Raw genomic sequence first — 20,221 nt, 5'->3', positions numbered from 1 at the left:
AATTTGCTCATTAGCGAAAGCTAGCGGCTAACTGATGCTAGCCGCGCTGCTTGTTACAGCTACAAGAGTAGCCATTAGCGTATCAATGCTAACTCAAAATTGTGGTTAAAACATTAGCTGACATTTCATAGCGGCGTTACAATCGTGCCAGAGAAATTCAGAGTTGAGCAAACTCAAAAACAAAACTTAAAATATTTAGTTTAATTGTCCAACTTAAAATTTTATCGAAGTTTGTTGCCTTGAAATTTTGAGTTCACCCAACGTTTCTTTTTTTGCAGTGTGCTAGGTATTATTATTATCATTATGAAAGATATATTTACAAAGTTAATGGCTGTTTACTGCTGTATAAACGTTCTGAAGGTCGTGTACAGCACCTTGAACTAAGCCAACCAACTATGAGAGGAATCATAACCATAAAACATTTGATTCAGACCACACAAAAAGGGAAATGGGGAAAAAAGCCAAAGGTTCAAGCCAGGGAACGAAACAATGGCTGAGTTGTAGCAGTAACGTACAGAAGATGATCGGGGCCAGGTAGAGGAAAAAATAATGATTTTTCTTGTCATTATGCAGTTCGAGAAAAAGAAAAGTTTTTGTGTAAAGTTGGAAAGATATTCACAGATTGGTTGTTCCTATGTCAATAAGTCATCAGAGGAACATTGTTTTCTATCTGAACAGTTAGGTAGACTGCAAGCTACAACTGGCTTTTCCTCAATGTCATAAAATGAGCAATAATTTATGTTATATTATATTATACACAATATTTAAGGGTGTAGTAGGACTGTAATCCCCTACCACATAAATGAGCTGTTCTTGGTAGCAGGCTACCACAAATATTTTTCTGTGGGAATCTGCTTTTATGTAATTAATGTGTTTTTTTTAGACCTATATTAGAAGGTTGTAGCTTGCAGTCTACTTACCAGACTCAATAAGTTGACTTTTTTCACGTCATTTCAGCTTTTTTTTCTCTGCATTATATTTCAACTTTATTCTCATCAACTCGAAGTGCATAATGAAATTTTTTCCCTCCTCTCATTATTTTTTTTCTTCTACCTGGCACAGCTCTACCAATCAGAGACATTACTGTCACACTTTAGGGTTGTGGGCGGTGAAGTGCTTCTCCATGACATTGTGAATAAAACATGTTTTTCGTTAAACAAGGTTGATATCATTCGAACATGTGGCTTCTACAGGAGCATATGCAACTGTTTCACAATCTCATAACTCGTGGTGAGTCTCCCCTCGACCGTTCATTGACAACATTTTGGCTAATAACCAAAATCCTTGATTCAGAGCATGAATGGGTTGACACTTCTAAAACCGCACTGTTGAGCTCTATAGTAAAGTGATATTTGTAGCTGCTGCAGAGTTTAGCCTTGTGGTAACCAACTGAATGAAAGACTTGGTAATCCATTTGGTTAAAAAGACATAAAAAGTCCTTCTTTTATATCTTCAAAATAGTGAGTATCCATGATTTAAAATGCTCGTATTTTGTCCACTGCAATGTCTCCTTTGCGAGCTAACATTTTACACTAGCAAAAACTTCAAAATGACACTTTTCAAATCTTGTTTTAGAATGATATGCTTCCATCAAAAGAAAACATGATCAATAAGATTTGTGTATGTAGCACAAGAAATAGCTGTATAACATCTGCTGTAGCTGCAGCACTACTCCAAAGCCTGTGGGGCGTCTGTAGTACTTTATCATCTTCAGGCTTCCAGTCCACTGAGGCTGCTGCAAACACCTACAAATACAACATACAAAACATGCACATGAAGGCACAAATATGCCTGGATCCTTGAATACACAATCTGTGATACACAGGAGGTAACACACACCGTATCTGGGGATATGTAGGACAGGTGAGTGCAGATCCAGAGGAGGAAAGGGGGGAAAAAAGAGAAAGAGACACATGTGGAAGAGAGATAAAGGTGGAACAGACTGCAGCACAGATAGAGGGAAGTGGGCTACTGAAAGAAAGGAATAGAAAAAAACCTAGGCAGAAAAGGAATGAGTGAGCAATAGATGAGAAAAAAGAGGCAGAAAGTGAGATAAGGGTCATCACAGTGTGACCTGCTGTCTCTGGAAACAGTTCACTCAGCGGGAAGGAGCGGGAGAGAGAAAATGATACAAAGAGGGGAAACAGGAAGCAAAAGGACCAATTCAATACAACAGAAATACAAAAGCATTTCCATTTAATTAAAGCACTACAAGACAGAAGCAGAGGAGGAGGGGGGCAGATGAGGTGGTCAATAGGTGAGGATATTACTGAGAGTGAATGGAGAGTCAAGGTTGAGCAACGGCGTCTCCAAGCTTTCCGTCTGAAGACCTTTCACCCTCTTCCTCTTCCTCTGTCTCTCTGTCTGACCAAACCTGGCTGATAAATCCCTGACAGCGTCCTCACTGACCTCAGCTGGACAGTGATGCTATTCAGAGGAGCTGACGAGGGCTGAGCTGCATTTTTAGAGGGGAAATTTTGTTAAAAGTATCTTGGCACGCAGTAGAATTTAGGTCATGTCCACAAATCCATCTTTAGTCCTTGTTTCACACACTAAGCTGGTTATTTATACAACTTAAATCTAATCTTTTAGGAAACACTCTGCTGGGTTGATACTATATAGATTTAAATTGTGTTGTTGATGCCTTGTGGTGTGGATGGAGCATCAGAGCTTTTAGGAAAGACTCATCTATGATTGTCAGAAGATAAACCTTCATGATTTGTTGTTAGGAATGAGGTTAAAGCAATTTTTTAATTACGACGACACTACTACAATGTTAGAAACTCAAAACAAACCTAATTTTTCCGCTATCCAATTGCAATAAATAGAAAAAAAACATACCAAAAGAACTACGTGTTGATGCAGGTTCGTAAAAAAAATTTGAGTTCATGCCTCGTCAGGTCTGTCTACAAGACACTAAGCAAACAAATTTTAAAATGCTTGTTAGGGCCCGAGCAGGCAACGACCTGCGAGGTCCCTATTGTATTTTTCTGAATGAACTTTGGATCCATAAGGGCTATGCTATAGAGGAGAATCTCAACACTAATAGGCTTTCGTGGCACAGGGTGACACGTAATTCTCGTTCAAGTTGAAATATTTCAACTTGCACAAAAACACTACTGACAAGTTCAAATTTGCCACAACCTTTGAATTGCCTCACACAAATTTGAGATATTGCAAATACTTTGTATGTAGTCACGCCACATGAAAAGCTTGTTTTGTATTTGTTGTGTATTTACTATTTTCAACAGTTAAATGTCCCACTGATGATATAAGGATATTCTTCGAATAATCATATTGTTCTAAAGGTCCTACCTGTGTAAGACTATCAACATATGTGATCAGCTAATATATGCTCATACATATAATTAGCGTAAGACTGAGCTGAGTGCAGTAACTTATGTCATCAGCCTCCAACAGCCCCTTACTGAATATTGGTGGAACCAGTTTGTTGTTTGTCAATCATCAGAAAACTAAAAACCCTAAAATACAGTTCGCATTGATGAGGATATCAACCATCATCTGAGCTGTCATCATAAAATCACAAGGCTAGGATGAAGAGAAATTATGCTCCGATGAAAAAACTGTTCCAATGCAGATTTGGCCTGATGAGGGTCAATCATCCCACAGAGAAATAGATTACACCGCAGAGCAAAACAAAGAAGTGGACAAAAGTGAGTCTCCTGGTTACACACACCCCACTGTAAGTGTGAATGGCAGTGTTACAGGCCAATATTCAAGCATTAAGAGGGTAATTGAAGACAGAGACAACCACGGCCATTAGCTCTTCACATTCTTAAATTATGTATATGTCCTTTAAGCAAGGCTTGACACTTTATTAGGCATCAATAATACATTAATGATAGAAGATTTATCCTGAACAGACCATAACTACTCTTTTTTATTAGCATGTTAATAATGAATTAAGCACACTGCTTTTAGTAACTTGAGGGTGAGGAGAGGTAGCCATTACTAAAGGGAGGTTTATGGGGAAATGGTAGCCTTGGGGTCATTATTATGCACAGGGTCACCCACACAAACGTTCACACAAATCAATTTACACTTCCTCTATGGTCAATACATGCAAGCCTGGATTACAGCCACAGATAACTGATGCTGGACCAGTGCAGGCAATCTTTTTTTTCCACCGTAAATGAGCACAATAAACAAGTGTCTCTTGACGCATAAACAGGCTCTTCTCAGCCGCCAATCACAGTGATTGTCACCGGCAGACGCTCTTCGTTTATGAAAATGGCATGTCAGTCATTTTTCCCCCGGCCCACACAGTTGACAGAAACACACACAAACACACATGCACACACAGGAGAGCTACTGATCAGTTAAGCTGCTGAATTCCTAATAGGACATATCCCATTAACCTCTCTCACGCAGGGATCACGGATTGATACCGAGAAAGTGGAACCACGATGGGCCTGCTATAGGTGGAGAGTATTTTATAACAGTGAAGCCAAAAAAGGCTGAAGGATTTGTCAAAAACCACACATTTCATTCAGTATCTTAAAGAGGAAAGAAAATCCCATTACTCACTTTAATTTTCTGATCTAAAACCAGCGAACAAGTAAAGCCACTAAGAAAGATATTAGCAATTTGTCAGACAGAGCGGCATTTGAAACTAATAATTCATGTCAAGCCAATGTGAAATAATTGGCATTATAATAGCCATGCATTCTGGTAAACTGGAAACCACTCGGCCATCTCAGAGCAGAAGCCTCATCTCCCTACAGCGAGCACGCCAGACTGCCACTGGAGTGGAAATACAGCCGAGCTCCCTCCAGCTGCCTGTCTCAACATTATACATGAATGTGGACAGGCGATTACAGCAAATTGGTTTGTTTGTCACTGACTCCAATGGGATTCACCAGGGTATCCCCAGAGTGTGTGGTGACACAAAGCTGCAAGGGAGTGAAAAGAAAGGAGGTAAAATATTTTCATTTCCATAAAACATAACTGAGATGCCACACAGAGTCTTCTTCCTGTGTCTAGTCAGTGTGTTGCTGGATGCATACAAACAGACAATGTTTGTGGCGTTCGGGTGTTTTCTTTCCTAATTGAGGGCTCCGTAATAAATAGAGCATGATTTAATTGAATAACACAAACGAACCAGCGGTGGCATTTCTCCAACTCGGTCGTCACATCTCTGGCCATGTTTGTGCTACAATAGCTATTATTGTCAGGGTGAATCAGCAATGAATAAAACGCTCACTGAGCCTGTCATATGTCACATGTCCAAGTAGATTTATTTAACCCTTACATGATGCACACACTGGGGAACAGCTTGGCTATAGCAGTAGGCTAGGTGGTTCAGTCTCTTGCTTTTATTTTCTGCATCTGTTTAATTCACAAGGGAGCCTCCTGCAGTCTCCCTCCATGCTGAATGATTACTTTGGGCGAGTGTGTGTGCAAATGTAAGAGGAGAAAGGGGCGCTATCTCTGTAGATGGAGACGAAGCAGCGGGCGAGGAAGCAATTACAAGCTGGTAGGCTCCACCTCACCACGCCTCCTCCCCCACCCTCTCACATACATGGCCCTGGGGCTCGCTGCATTAGGGAATCATGGGTATAATGGTGGAATGGGCCTCGGGGCCCCCCTCCAAAACAACCTGCTAATCCCCCGTGGAGTGGGGGGTACAGGAACAGGGGGGGGTGAATTTGGGGGTAACAGGGCAGGGCGGACGCCCCGACAATGAGTCCACCCCTGACACGCGCCAGCACCCATCACCCCCCCCACCCCCCTCCCTCGTTCTACCACAGCATCCCCCCAAGGGAGGAACCAGCGATGTCAGCCGTGGAAGAGCAGGAAACCCTCAGGGCCGACACTGGCCCTCCATCGCAGCCAGGCCTGGAGCAGAAACATTCAATCAGGCCGCTGTTCCATTCTGTCTCTATTTGATGCTGCTAGTTGCTTTTCCATGACACTCTAAGAACAGAACAGGGTTACACACACTGGAAAATAAATAAATAAATAAATAAATAAATAAATAAATAAAGCTTCTCCAGCCATCAGTGGAGAATTCAACTTGCACGCGCGCGGATGCAAACCAGCTCGTTAAAACGGTTTAATTATGTGTCCAAATTATGATGAGCAATGACATGCTTGATTGGTTGTATCAGAGGGTCTTAATGAGGAAAAAGGGCCTCACTCTCTGTCTGTCTGTCTACAGCATTAACTCTAAGTCAACTCAAAGTATGACACAATGCAGCCTAGAGTATGCTCTGTAGTCAGTGATTAAGTCAAAGTGTGTTTGTCTTCAGTGACATATGAGACGGATTATCCATCATGAACTTATAGAGCATTGGAAAGACATTCTATCATGCAGTCATCTCAACTTCTCACCATCTAATGTCATGCCTTGTATCCTCCGTTACCTGATCTCATCATTTTTGCTGGCAACCGAACCCATCATTGTGTTAAAAAACATGACTTTTATATAACAGATTCTCCCTCTTGCCTCAGTCTAATGTCTCCATATCCCAAGTCCATTTAGGAGTCAGATATTAACATCATGTCATCAATCTTCCAACCTTCTTGCTTCGGGTTAAAATCAAGTAATCACTTCACTGGTGGGCTAATGGGCGCCTTAACATCAACTCTACGAGAGTCCATTCATATTTCATCAATGGCAGTGGCCCCTGTCCTCCCAGGGCCCCGCTTCGCTAGTAAGGCAAATCAAACATCAAACACTGCAACCTTCCAATTACACAGCGAGACGTTCTGATCTCATCTCGATTCTGCTCGAGATCAAATGCTCCTGCAAGGATCCAAGGATTTCCAAGCCCTTTTAGTTAGCCAGCCTCCCTGTCAAAAGGGGATAAAATGTTCACTGAAATCACCTGGAGGAGATCACATTTAAAATGGCTAAGGTATGGACTTACTTGTACCAATATTTAGATATCACAGAAATTCTAGAGCATGGATATTCATGAAAGGCCCAACGGGACTGGACATAAAAGTAAAAACAGATGTGGATCAATGATGTTAATTTTACTGAGATGTGATTTAGCTCAGTTCCATTTCAGGTAATGTTTTGCACTCAGATGGAGACCTGTGGAAGGGCAACAGTTGTTCCTCTTGGCATGAATAATTTAGGATGAGATTCAATCTGGGGATCAATGGTCATCGCTGCTGCGAGGTTATTCTGCCACGAGGATAAACATTTGGTTATCCTTTTCTCCTGCAAAATACTTGAACTTGAAGACCAGCTAATGGAATATTAATAACACTGCAAAAGGCATGTTAAGCTGCAAATATTTCAGCAAAAGCAAAGTGAAATGGAAAGTCTTTCATTTCATTGGGATTAACTGATGAATATTAAATTATTTATGTTGGGCGCCTCGGACAGTTTTGTGTTGAGATTTAAGGCGCCAGTTTGCTTCATCAGGAGTGCTCATTAGAAGGTCAAACAGCTTTGGAAATCTCCTTTACTCACATATTTCAGTCGACTAATCAGTCTTAATCGGAATTTCTTTAGTCTAAAAGAGCCCTACTGAACAGAGGTGAGAACCAGTGTTTTCTCTCTCAAGCTTTTTTTAATCTTTACACATCTACAGTCATGGAAAAAAATATTAGACCACCCTTTTTCTTCAATTTCTTGTTCATTTTAATGCTTGGTACAACTAAAGGTACATTTGTTTGGACAAATATAATGATAACAACAAAATTAGCTCATAAGAGTTTAATTTAAGAGCTGATATCTAGACATTTTCCATGGTTTTCCTGATAATGATTTTGGTTATTATCAAGAAAACCATAAAACGAACAACAACTTGGAGAAAACAATGGTCTAATCATTTTTTCCATGACTGTATTTCTCTCAATTTTCATATTTACAAATAAGACAGGGAACGCTGTCTGAAAATATGCACCAAATTTAGTGAATATCGCCTCTTGAACATATTTATGAGGATTGGGCGATTGGGTGAATATATTGGCGGTCAGCAATTGCCGAAATCGTTGGGTAAGAGCCAACAATGTGCAGGCAACCAGAGAGAAACTGGGGAAAAACAGCAAGAAGAGCTGGCATATTTTCACATCTTACTCTGTGAATCAAAGATGTTTTATGACCTAACCCTAGTTGGTGATTTTGGAACAGTGGTAAGACCAACAAAGATGGGCTTGGTGAGTATTATTTTGTTTCTGTTGCATTAAAGCTAGCCACCAGCTGCCCGCTGATCAGCAACACGACCGCAAAAACAGGAACTATATCGCAATTGTTGGGCTGATGGTGGCTACTTAGAAATTTTTGACACATCAATCAACCCTAATAATGGTTGGCTTTTCACCTTGATACTTCAAGCACTCAATAGTCTCTAAAATCTTAATTGTTCCACTTAATCAGAAAGAATGAATCCCTCTCCAGACACTGATAGACGATGTACAATAGAAACAAAACCAAAGACCAGAAACATGTTGATCTTTCTGAACTTCAGTCTGAAAAAACACTTAATCCGCTCTTATCATAAATAAAATTAACCTGTACAACCAAACAGTCTCTCACCATGTCTTTGTGTGCATGTGCACGGGTGTTTATGTATCATGTAACTTGAATTTCATAACAGGAAAACAACCCTGTTTCCTTCCTTAAAAAAAGGACCAGAGGTCCACAAAGAAGTGCACCATTGCCGAAACATGTCTTACAAAATAAATCACTGCCAATTAAATTAGTCTTATTGCTTTTATTGAAGAAAAATGGGATAAAGAGACTTAATCCAATTAGCAGGACCACCCCCTCTTCCAATTTGGGGACAATGGCAAGTATTTAGCCTTCAAAATAAATGTCTTCTTTGATCAAGCCTAGTGGACTTTGACAGGAGGGGATGGGTTTAAGAGACTAAAAGGCATACATCTATTCTGCTTTAACAAAAAAATGGGAGCTATGGGCTCTGGAGGATATTGCTGCACAGGATTAAGTCTAATATAACGGCACAGTGAGTAAGGTCAGGTCTTTAGCACTTACATGGACAGGGAAGGGAAACAAGTCTTATACCAGGGGAAAATTTAGCAGTCAAGTGACCAGACCACAGAGTGTGACTGAGAGAGGCCAAAGGCTAGTTTCTGCTTCACTGTGCTGCACTGATTTCAGGTCTTAGTGGCAAGGTGGCATTTTTGGACAGTAGGCAACATTTACAAAAGCCTGGGAGCCTGTTTCATTATGCAACCAGATAGGCTACAGACAGACAGAACAGAAAGAAATGTCTTCTTATCACATCACAGCTGTAGTTTTTCGGAGGTTTTTGCTGGACACTTTTTCCTGGCACCCTCGCAAAGATTACAAAATGATCATTGGCTGGTTTTCACGGAGGCTGTGGGATCATGTAGGGACCAGGGCATCACACACAGAGCAGACCAATTTCTCTGGGGAATATAATTATGAGACATTTAAGCCGCCTCTCAGCGCCCAGCATCTCAATGAGCCCATTTTTTTGCATTTAAACACAAGCAAAGAAGAAATTCCAACCACACCAACAGGACAGAGTCTGTGTGGGATTTTTCCCCCTCTACGTTTGGCTTCGGTTGCGTTGTTGTCGCTTGTTTGTCTCACTTCAGTGTTTGATCCAGAGCCCCCGACAGCTTGGAACAATGCACTGAGGGAAACACACATTTCCAGGACCTCTCAAGATCCACAGCAATCTCAATCCCAGAAACACTAAAATAAAGAAAAGCCTCTATCTTTGTCTTTTTCTCTGATTTGAATTTCTTTCGAAGAATTGGCAGAGGTTGCGCCAAATACACAGACATACAGCGACTGACTGTGGTAAGCAGCTGATTTTTCCCATTCAAACAGACACAGCATAACAAGAGCAAATACAAAGCATCTGAGTCAAGATAGCACATTAGTTTGAATACCCTGACAATGCAAGGAGAAATAGGGAAAATCGCGACCAGGAAAAAAAAATCTAAATGTGGCTGTTCATTTAGCAACCCATGGGGGGTCAGGGCGACAACCCTATGCTTTGCAATGTGGCAGTCAGATGCAATCCAAGCTTTCATCATGGGCTATATGAAAGGGAGCTGATGCTGCCTTCCAGTTTGAAAAAAAAATCAGTCAGAAAAACAATTCGCAGTGGTGGAAATCATCCTCGTAGAGCCAGTTCACCTCTAAAAACCCATCCACACATGCCCTACAACTGAATGAGTGAACGCAGAGGACAGCAGTTTTAAAAACATAAAGGCAATAAACTTACCGACGCCGTATTTTTCATGTTCTGTAGGTATCCACATGTTTACGGTCGGGACATTTAAGTGAGTGGTCGGAATAGCAGCGAAATGCAAGGTTTAGGTGCTGTGTAACGCATTCTATTGGTGTGCTTTCCTCCGGTCTGTAGTAGGAGTCATTGTTTAGGTTACAGAGAGAGAAAGCGCTGCTGCTGCTGCTGCTGCTCGTAGTGGTACGGAGACGTGATGCCTTCGGGTGCTGTCGGAAATGTGAGGATTACGAGGTCAGCGCACTTGGACGGCCCGGCGAAATTAGATTATAATGTCTCTATTTCGTGACATTTGGGGAGCGAAGAGCATGCAATCTTTGCTCTTAGCCACATAATGCTGAAACACTTTTAATCCGCATTAAACATTTAACTTTCCACAACAGTTTCACGACAAAAACACTTAAACAGGCTGACATTGTTATATCATTAGCTTTTCCACAGCCTATTACATTTGTATTTTGTTTATTTTTTAGCTTAGTTAGGCCTAATAATAAAAATGTTTGCCAAGCATTATGTCTATGTGACATTGTTTTACTTTTATTTGCTTCTAGGTTGCTTCAAAATAAAAATAAAAATAAAATAAAATTCGAAATATGCTAAGGGCATGTTAAGGTTAAAGTGCATGCAGCATAAAAGGCCAGTACTGTTAGCATTAAATAAATAAGCAAATCAAATCAAAATTACTTATTTTATCTGTTTTTGATAGAAATGGCTAAGCCAGCTAAGGTAAGCAAGTTAAAAGATAACATGCCACCAGTTATTTATTTTATCTTCTCAGAATATATTGCAATGGGGCTAATATAATAAACATTCATAAAACAGATAGTTTGAATATGCTGGCTTGTCTGGCCATTTTTTTAACCAGTTTTCCTGTCCAATTTCGATTAATTTCTGGCATTTGAAACATTTGATGTGACTATCACCACAGGTTTCACCAAATCCATCAAACGATTTGTTATAAAACAAGTTACATAATGATGAAAACTTACATGACACCTCTTCATTCTACTACGTCACTGCACAGTAACGACACGTTTCACGACTCAAATATGAAAGATTCATCAATATGCCCAAGCTGAGTTTTTATTATCATTTTTATATCACAACTAGGCCTACCTGAGTTTACAAGCTCCAGCTGAGATTGAGATTCTCGGGTATAAGAAGTCCGAGGGTCACTTGAATGCAGCAGCATCGCCAGCGCAGCGAGTATGGAGAGCAATGCATGCTGGGACTTGTAGTTGAATCCAGTGACGTCAATGTGGATATGAAGATCACATCATGCGGAGCATCTTTATAGCCATCATAGTATTCCTCTGTTTTGGGCCTTTTAATTATAATTTAGACAGAAAAGAAAGAAAGAAAGAAAGAAAGAAAGAAAGAAAGAAAGAAAGAAAGAAAGAAAGAAAGAAAGAAAAGATTTACTGTTTTCGAGGGAAGCTCTTAAATTTCCACTGTAACATACATGTAAGCACACATTTACATTAGACATTAGAGACGTATTTTAGACTATTAGTGCAGAACATGACCTTGTTACAGTGGAAAGTCCTGTCTTGGACACACAGGCCTTCTACTGGGACAACTGGTGCATGAAATATACATGAGACTGCACAAGAGGAAGCAGAAAACTGGAGGGAGTTCCAAAGCCAAAATGAAAGAGTCCAACACACAGCTCTCCGTGTGTGAATGTGCACAAGAGTGAGTTTGTACATGCCTGTGTCTCATGTGGGTGAGCGCATGTACATCCAATGTCACACATTTTTTATGAGCTGACTAATAAATCCATAGCACCCATATGCTCCAAACCCCTCTTTTCTTTCATTCCCTACTAACTCATCATCTGCCTGTGTGTAGCTGGTGTTGTGTTTGAGTACAAAGGATTTTTTGTAAAAACCCATTCTAATGCAAGTTCATTTCCTATGCTGCAAATGGTGCATTAAAATGCTTTGAAGTGTCAAAATGTTCCTCTCTTTTCTCTCTGTCTCATCACTGGTTCGCATGTCCATTTACCCATCCACCTTTGTAGTTTACATGGTGAATTATGAATGGATGTGCCATGAAAAAGCAAGCAACCCTAGGCTTGCTGCTGGCTTGGTAGGTTAAAGAGCATACCATGTGCTTCGGGCATCTTGGGTCGCATGTAATACCCTTTTTTATCTGCCCTGTTTGTCTTTCAATACACAACAACACAGAATATGTAGTAAATACCATGGAATACTACATTTAATTAAAAAGCAGAGTAGCACATACAGCCGGATTAATTTTACAGTGCCTTTCCATGTTGCACTGCTTCATCCCCTCCTTCGATATTTCTGATTGGAGAAGTGGGGGGTTGTGGGTGTAGGGTGGGGTGTGGGGGATTGTTGGAATGTTCTACTCCACATATGAATAAATCATAAGCCGGGGAGCAAAGTAAGACAGAAGCCCAATGGATTCATCCCTGCGAGGACAGGAGATTGGAGCCAGTGTGCTCTTTTAGAAAGTGGAAACTAGACTGTGATCTACATCAGTGAATCACTGTGCAAACTTTGTGCTGCCAACACATTTTGGTGATGATAGAGGTGAACAGATACGGCGAGGTAAACAAGAAAACAGCAATGTGACAGATAAGACGGACAGAGCTGCTGACTGCCGACAGCAAAAGGTGACCTGACTGAAACGATGTAGTTTTTTGGAGTGTGAATTCAGTGTTTTGAAAGAACATGCCTTTTATCAGAGCCTCTAAGAGACACTACAACTATTTTTATACTGTCCACCAATAGCATAATAAGACAGCTGCCCCTTAATGATGGCCTTAGATGGAAGTGAAAGAAATCACCAAAGACAGAAGGATTTATCCTCTGGGGACCATGAATGTCTGTACAAAATTAGATAATAATTCATCAAATATTTGTTGAGATAAGTCAGCCTGGACCAAAATAGTGAACCGACCAACAGATCGACCAATCAATTGCCATCCCTTGAACCACACTGCTAGTGTGACTGGAAATACTAATCTTCAGTACAACATATCCTCATGAATGGGTTCATAGACCATGGTGCATATGATATCTTAGGAAATATGAGCATTGTATTAATGTTGGGAAATGGTTGCATGGTCCCCATTTAAACATGTGATTAATGTTGTGAAATAGATAGATAGATAGATAGATAGATAGATAGATAGATAGATAGATAGATAGATACATAAATACAATAGAATAAAATACTGAGGTAGCATAAATAAAAACAACAATAGAAAAAAAACACAGAATAGCACTACTTGATTAGTTTTAGGCACCAAAACTATATGGTTTATGTAAGGAAACAGATCAGGTCTGGGTTAAAATAACTACTGGACACTATTTCCGTACATAACACACTGCTGGACACAGTGACTTAAAAGGTCGTATCTACACATGGAAGTTAATTTATCCGTATACTTAAAATAACAGCGTTAGTTTCAAACAAGACGTGAACGCTGGTCTCTTGGGTCAAACTTCAGGGTTCATTTGACACTTATACCACAGCTCCTGCCCATCCAAAACAGCCTTTTTGGGTATCACCAGCTAACAGCTGCATCTCCTGCATATACAAATTTGCAGCTGCATTACTTTTCATAGGTATAACTAGAAGCACTGTGTGAGAACAGCCTGTTCACTATATTTAGCAACTAATATATCGTTCTTTCGACGTCTGCTTTGTGATACTGTGAGCCTCAGACTGACAGAGAAGGATGAAGTGGCAGCTGAAGGGCTGAAGATGGGAAAAAAAATGAAAAAGAGGGATCAGAGGTAGCATATCTGTCCACTGACCACGCTGTGAAAGGATTATCACAGTGGACTGAGGATAGGCCAAGCCACCCAGCGTTGGGTTTAGAGCTCGATTTCTCCTTCCCTTCATCTCTTCATCTCCCCTTCCCTTTCCTCTTGTCCCTCGTCTGTCCCCAATGTTTTCATGTTTGCTCCGAGTTTCATCAGGGGTCCCATATGTTCCCTGCGGGGCGTCATAGCTGGGGATGATGGAGGGAGGATGGAGTCGGTCATTTCCACAGACAGTTCACTCGCCCAGATGGGCTCTGAAGATTGCTCAGCATTTCCGCCACTCAACCACCAGTCTCTTTTCATCTTTGGCCCATGGCCACATATAAAGGCAACATCTGTGGCGGATAAATCAAAATGGTGAGGGTGGAAGAGGAGAGGAGAGGAGAGGAGAGGGGAGGAGAGGAGAGAAGAGAAGAGATTTGTTTTTGCTCTCAGCATCAGTCAGGACCGCTGCTTTTGGAACATAAACAAGTTGTATCTACCACAAGAGATGCGAGACAACATAGTCAGTGATGCGTTTTAAAGCCGTAGTAGAGCTTTCAGTTTTCATTAAAAAACAGCCCCGGTTTCTTTTTCATGTCCTCTCAATTTTCCCCCTTGGGCATCAAACCACTTTAACTACTGCTGGTCTATGTTGTCAAAAAGTGAGACTACACAAGTCTGATTTACTCTGCTGGCCAGTTGGAACAAAAATGACAACTGCTAATCTCCAGAGACCCGTGCCTATCACCTCTTCTCAGCACTTCTCAGCTTTGATTTAATTCACACCAGGAAGTGTAGGTCAGATGGGGGGGAAACATATGCCTCCCTCAGCTCAAACGCAGCAGGCAATATCCTCACCTCCAGTAGAAACAGGCCTCTAAATATAGCCATGGAAATAGGCTGTGCCTTACAAGAAAAACACCTCTATACATTGTGCCATATGAAGGATGAATTTCACAACCCAATACCTCTGATGAGTGATATTTATAAATAAATAGTGGCCTTAATTACTTTGCTTCTTCCTCGACAGCACATTTACAGTATTGGCACGTTTACTGTAGCTCTGAAAGGGATTAGTCATTTGCTCTTTCTATACTATGTGTAATGCCTTCTTAGGATATAATCCACCCATAAAAGCCTATTCATATTCACACAAACATACACACACACACACACACACACACATTATAACACAACGTTCACACATGTGCAGACTGTGAAGGTGTGAAAGACAGAGATACATTTGAAAAAAAAAGTAAATGTGTGAACACAGACATGGATGTTGCCTACATATAATAATGGAAAAAAAAATATTAGACCACCCTTTTTCTTCAATTTCTTGTTCATTTTAATGCCTGGTACAACTAAAGGTACATTTGTTTGGATATATATAATGATAACAACAAAAATAGCTCATAAGAATTTAATTTAAGATCTGATTTTCCATGGCTTAAATTAAACTCTTATCAGCTATTTTTTTTTGTTATCATGATATTTGTCCAAACAAATGTACCTTTAGTTGTACCAGGCATTAAAATGTACAAGAAATTGAAGAAAAGGGGTGGTCTAATATTTTTTCCATGACTGTACAAGCATTTTAAACAAATGAAAATGGGACATATGACTCCCAACCTTAAATGAGTGCAAGAGTCTGCATGAATGCTGATGGCATTGACTTATAGGGTTAACATCAGTATGCTAAAATGGGTCCAGACCTTTGAATGCACCAAGTGCTCCAAGTTCTTTGATTTGTCTGGCAACTTGACAGGAAACAACAGTTTCTCAGTTCACAACAATCATTCTCAATGAGCATTCCAGGGGACTAACGATTGGCCAATCAGCAGCATGGGCAGGAATGACGTTGTTGCCAAGCTATCGTCAATCGTCAAGCTGTGCTGTCACTTAAAACTCCAGCAAAACTGGTATGTGGGCATGGCTACGCATCAGTGTCCACTTAAAATCACATTCAGGCTGACACGTTGGTGTCCAGTAGCGTTTATACCTTTAAATACATATCACACATAACAGGAAGAAATAGGTACAAGGCATAAACCAAATAGGCTGAATTCTAATGTTGAATGATATAAATGGAAATCTTTTGATGGATGGTGATGATGATGATGATGAATACCACCAAATAACACTCAAAAGCGATCAGGTTGGGAACCCATAGATTTATGCATATTTCTCCTTGTTGCAGTATGTGTTGCTTGAAATGTGACCAATGCATTTTGACTGTTGCTGAAGTTATATCCTAAAAAAAGGGATTTGTGGGATAGTGTGCTTCTGCTTGTGGGACAGAAAATGTCTAATTTTCGGGAGAAATATTAAGCCATAGTCTGTCGTAATTGTTTATAGAAAATTGGATCTCCCTCCATCACAGAAAACAGTCAGAATTATATCTGATATCAGGCAAAACAGGCACACAATGACAACACTAATATGCTGAAATTTTGCAGATATTTATTCATATATAGTATTTATATTGTTTCCCATCTTAGCTTAAGTTAGAGAATCGGGTTTGTAGCCGGAGGGTCGCCAGTTTGAATTCCATAACTGACAGGTCAAGGACTGAAGTGTCCTTGAGCAAGGCACCTAACCACCCACTACTCCTTGAGCGCAATAATGTGCTGCCTGCTCCTAAGCAGGGTGTTTGCTGATGAGTAAAGGATGGAATAAATGCAGAGGATTAATTTCCCCCTTGTGGTACTAATAAGAGAATATATTAATCTTAATAACAGAAAGTACAGCTATGACTAATCAGAATGTCATTAGCTTATTTTGTCATTAAACAAAGTATTGAACACATTTACACTTTGACCTGATGATTGCGCTGGATGAGAACTTAAGGGATAAAAAGTGAAGAAAATGAAATGTTATGACAAATCGTCCTGAGGGGAATATAAATGTGTGTACCAAATGTCATGGCAATCCATCCAATAGTTGTTGCAATATTTCAGTCTGAACCAAAGTGGTGGGCTGACCAACCCACAGCCGTCCTTCGAGCCACATTTCTATTGCTGCTAAAAATCCTTGAAACCCAATAAAAGGCTATGTATTGCCAGAAATCTGAGTATTATCCTTGACAGTTTCCATCTGAACAACATGAAGGATAGAGCAGCAACTGCAGATCCTAAAGACTCTGGATGAGAGCGGCATATGAGCTCAACTTTTTTTCCTCCTCTCCGCTGGGCCCTCACATCAAACCTTGTTTTGGCTGGTTGTAAAAATAGACCTCCTCCGTCTCTCTCAACACGGAATGCACCAATGGATGATTTTTCATTGGTTTGATATGCAAAACCGCACTCAGAAGCTATGAAATATGATTTGCAGTACAGGAATGGATCCTGTCACCTGCAAGTGTTCACCGTGGGAATCAAAAGACTGAAAAGTACAGTGTTCCCCCCCATGTTCTCTCTTATCTAGTTTAACAGCTTCTCTGATTCACCCAAAACGCTTACCATCAACAAGTTTACCAGTCACTGCAGTCAGCCAAGATATAACTATCCTATTTAAACTCAGCTAAGCCTTTTTTTCAAGCTGCTTTTTACATCTGAAACAAAATCTTTGCTTCTTCAGTCACAAAGGGTTTCAGTTTTCAACACATTCCCAAAGATCTTTGAAGCCCATGGGATCTGAACCCTGATCTTGTTTCAAGATATCAACAAGTGGAGTTAAAAGAGACAGCTTAGTCCTCTTTAAACCCAACCTCATTTGTTATCTCCTTTAGCCCATTAAGTGGTCTTTTTCATCCACTTTGCCTCCAGCAAGCCTTTTCAGCTGCCCACAAAATGTATCATGTGGTCATTGAAACCTCGTCTCTTAAAAAAATACAACAAAACTGGATTTTCAATTACATTTCGAGGGAATCATGATTTCTAACAAATTACGGTTGCAGTAATAAACATGTGTTTTATGTTGTGAATTGAGGTTCATGTAACAAAACCACTTGATTTAGGAAAAGATCATGGTTAGAGTTAAAACTAGTAAAAAAAAGTAAATTGGTTGGTTGGTTGGTTGGTTGGTTGGTTGATTGGTTGGTTGGTTGGTTGGTTGGTTGGTTGGTTGGTTGGTTGGTTGATTGGTTGGTTGGTTGGTTGATTGGTTGGTTGGTTGGTTGGTTGGTTGATTGGTTGGTTGGGACATGAACAGCTACTTGGTTAGGTTTAGGAGAAGATCGTGGGTTGGGTAAAAGTATATTTGCTATGTAATAAGTCCTATTGTTACATAACTTATGCTACATATGCCAGGTAAACACTTTATGTGAATTATCTTCTTAACTGTGTTTGATCAGAAAAACTCTTCAGCTGCCCACAAAATACATCATGTGTTCATTTCAACCCTGTATCCTAAATAATTATGTTCCCATACAACAAATCTGGATTCTCAATTACACTTCAAGGGAAACATGATTTCTCACAGATTATGGTCACAGTTTCAAACATGTGGTTTATGTAGAGAATTAAAAGTGAATTACTTGGTTACGTTTAGGCAACAAAACTACTTGGTTTAGGAAAAGATCATGATTTGGGTTAAATTAAGTATTTTCAACGTGCATATATAGATTTAAAAAAGTCGCTGTTTATTTGGTTGGTTGGTACATCGACAGGGGCCTCCTGTGTTTGTACACAAAACTACTTGGTTTGGTTTAGGAGAAGATCATGGGTTGAGTAAAACATGTGTATTTTTTATGTCAAAAATACATTTGTTACATAACCTATGGTACATATGCGAGGTAAGCACATTATGTGAAATAGCTTTTGAACTGTGTTTGTTCGACCCATCCATCCACACAAACCTCTTCTGAGACTTTGATTAGAAACACATTTGTTGTTAAATACAAATGTAATCCAGGAGAAAATACATTTCCCTGGAAACATAATTGACAATGCGTTTTCGATGTATAGGGATGCAATCTTTAAAGGAGACTTGCTGGTCACTTGTCACTCTTCATTTAAAACTTCTGCCACACGTTATGATTTTAAGTTTATAATGAATGAGGGTGCTTTTGATTATATAGAACACTTTTAGTGTAAGAGAAGAGAGACTGTGTTGGACAGTCACTGTTGGAATATTCGCTTGACTCACATTACCAAGATGAGTTGTAACCCTGAAAGCCACGTTTTTCTCAGGTTACAGTTTTTGGTTGGGAACCAGATTGGGCATCTATGAATGTGTTTTTATGACTAACATGGTCTGCAGGGCTCCCACGTCCCCCGTGCTGTTGCACACCGTGGGTGCAATATTACAGTATGCAGCCACCTGGACCCCAACACCCACCAGCGAAAAACATAATTGTGCCTGCGAGTGTATGTCCACACACACTTACACACACACTCTCACACACATGCTGGACAGATGGCTGTCATAAATGGCTGTATCTGTTAGCAAGTTGAAAGCAATCCCTGGCAATGTGTCCCCTCCCCACACCTCCCCACCGACCCACATGCATGTTTCATCTCATCACCAAACACACATACATAATTTTGAATTAATAAATAAAATAAATATAGAAATAGAAAGAAGTGTGTGAGTAGGTAGCCATAGGGCACCACAGAAATGAGATCTTAAATCAGAAAGTAAGTTAGCATTTTTGGCTATGAATGCGTTTTTGGTTAGATGCCTAAAATAAGGTCTGTGGTTAACACAAGCTTAAGAGATGTTTGCGTTTTGTTATACCACATAAAATATGTTAGTAAATATTCCCACTTGTGAATTTGGGAGTTTTTACAGTTTTTCTCAATTGCTAAAACACTAAACCCTATTGTCTGAACCAAATGCTCAGTTGCCTGAACCCTCTGATTGAACCAATCACTCTTTTGGCAAAACCATAAGCACTTTTCACCTGTTTAGACACAACTTGCCAACACATTTTCATTGTGATGCACAATGGTGAGCACAGGTGACAAAAGTCAAACACAATTAAAGCACAGGTGTCACCACTTGAACACAACAACTCAAAATTGATCACACTAGTGGCTGATGATGTGAGGGAACATTTCAGAGAGGACTGGTTTGTGAGGCCCTACAATGGATAGAATCTGAGAGGAAGAGTTCCTGTGAAAGGAGGTCGAGGTGGTCGAGGTGGTCGAGGAGGTCAAGGAGGTCGAGGTGGTCAGCGAAGACAAAGAACAGTAATATCTGGTGAAATCAGAGCTACTGTGATTGACCATGTTCTTGTCCATGGTATGAGCATGAGGGAGGCGGGAAAAAGGG

At 40.2% G+C, this 20,221-nt stretch overlaps 1 protein-coding gene across 1 annotated transcript in view; it reads right to left on the bottom strand.

Moving 5' to 3' along the window:
• Nucleotides 1-10,391, bottom strand: part of dock4b (dedicator of cytokinesis 4b) — a 163,293-nt gene extending 152,902 nt beyond the window's left edge. The window contains 1 exon segment of the mRNA XM_059325448.1: nucleotides 10,203-10,391. Within this exon segment, the coding sequence (XP_059181431.1) occupies nucleotides 10,203-10,239 (37 nt within the window). The 5' untranslated portion in view covers nucleotides 10,240-10,391.
• Between the last annotated feature and the right edge of the window lie 9,830 nt (nucleotides 10,392-20,221).

Source organism: Centropristis striata, chromosome 22 (assembly GCF_030273125.1).
Source record: "Centropristis striata isolate RG_2023a ecotype Rhode Island chromosome 22, C.striata_1.0, whole genome shotgun sequence".
In the NCBI taxonomy this organism is placed as follows: domain Eukaryota; kingdom Metazoa; phylum Chordata; class Actinopteri; order Perciformes; family Serranidae; genus Centropristis; species Centropristis striata.
Note: the sequence above shows the minus strand (reverse complement) of the source record. Positions and strands in the feature narration are given on the sequence as shown.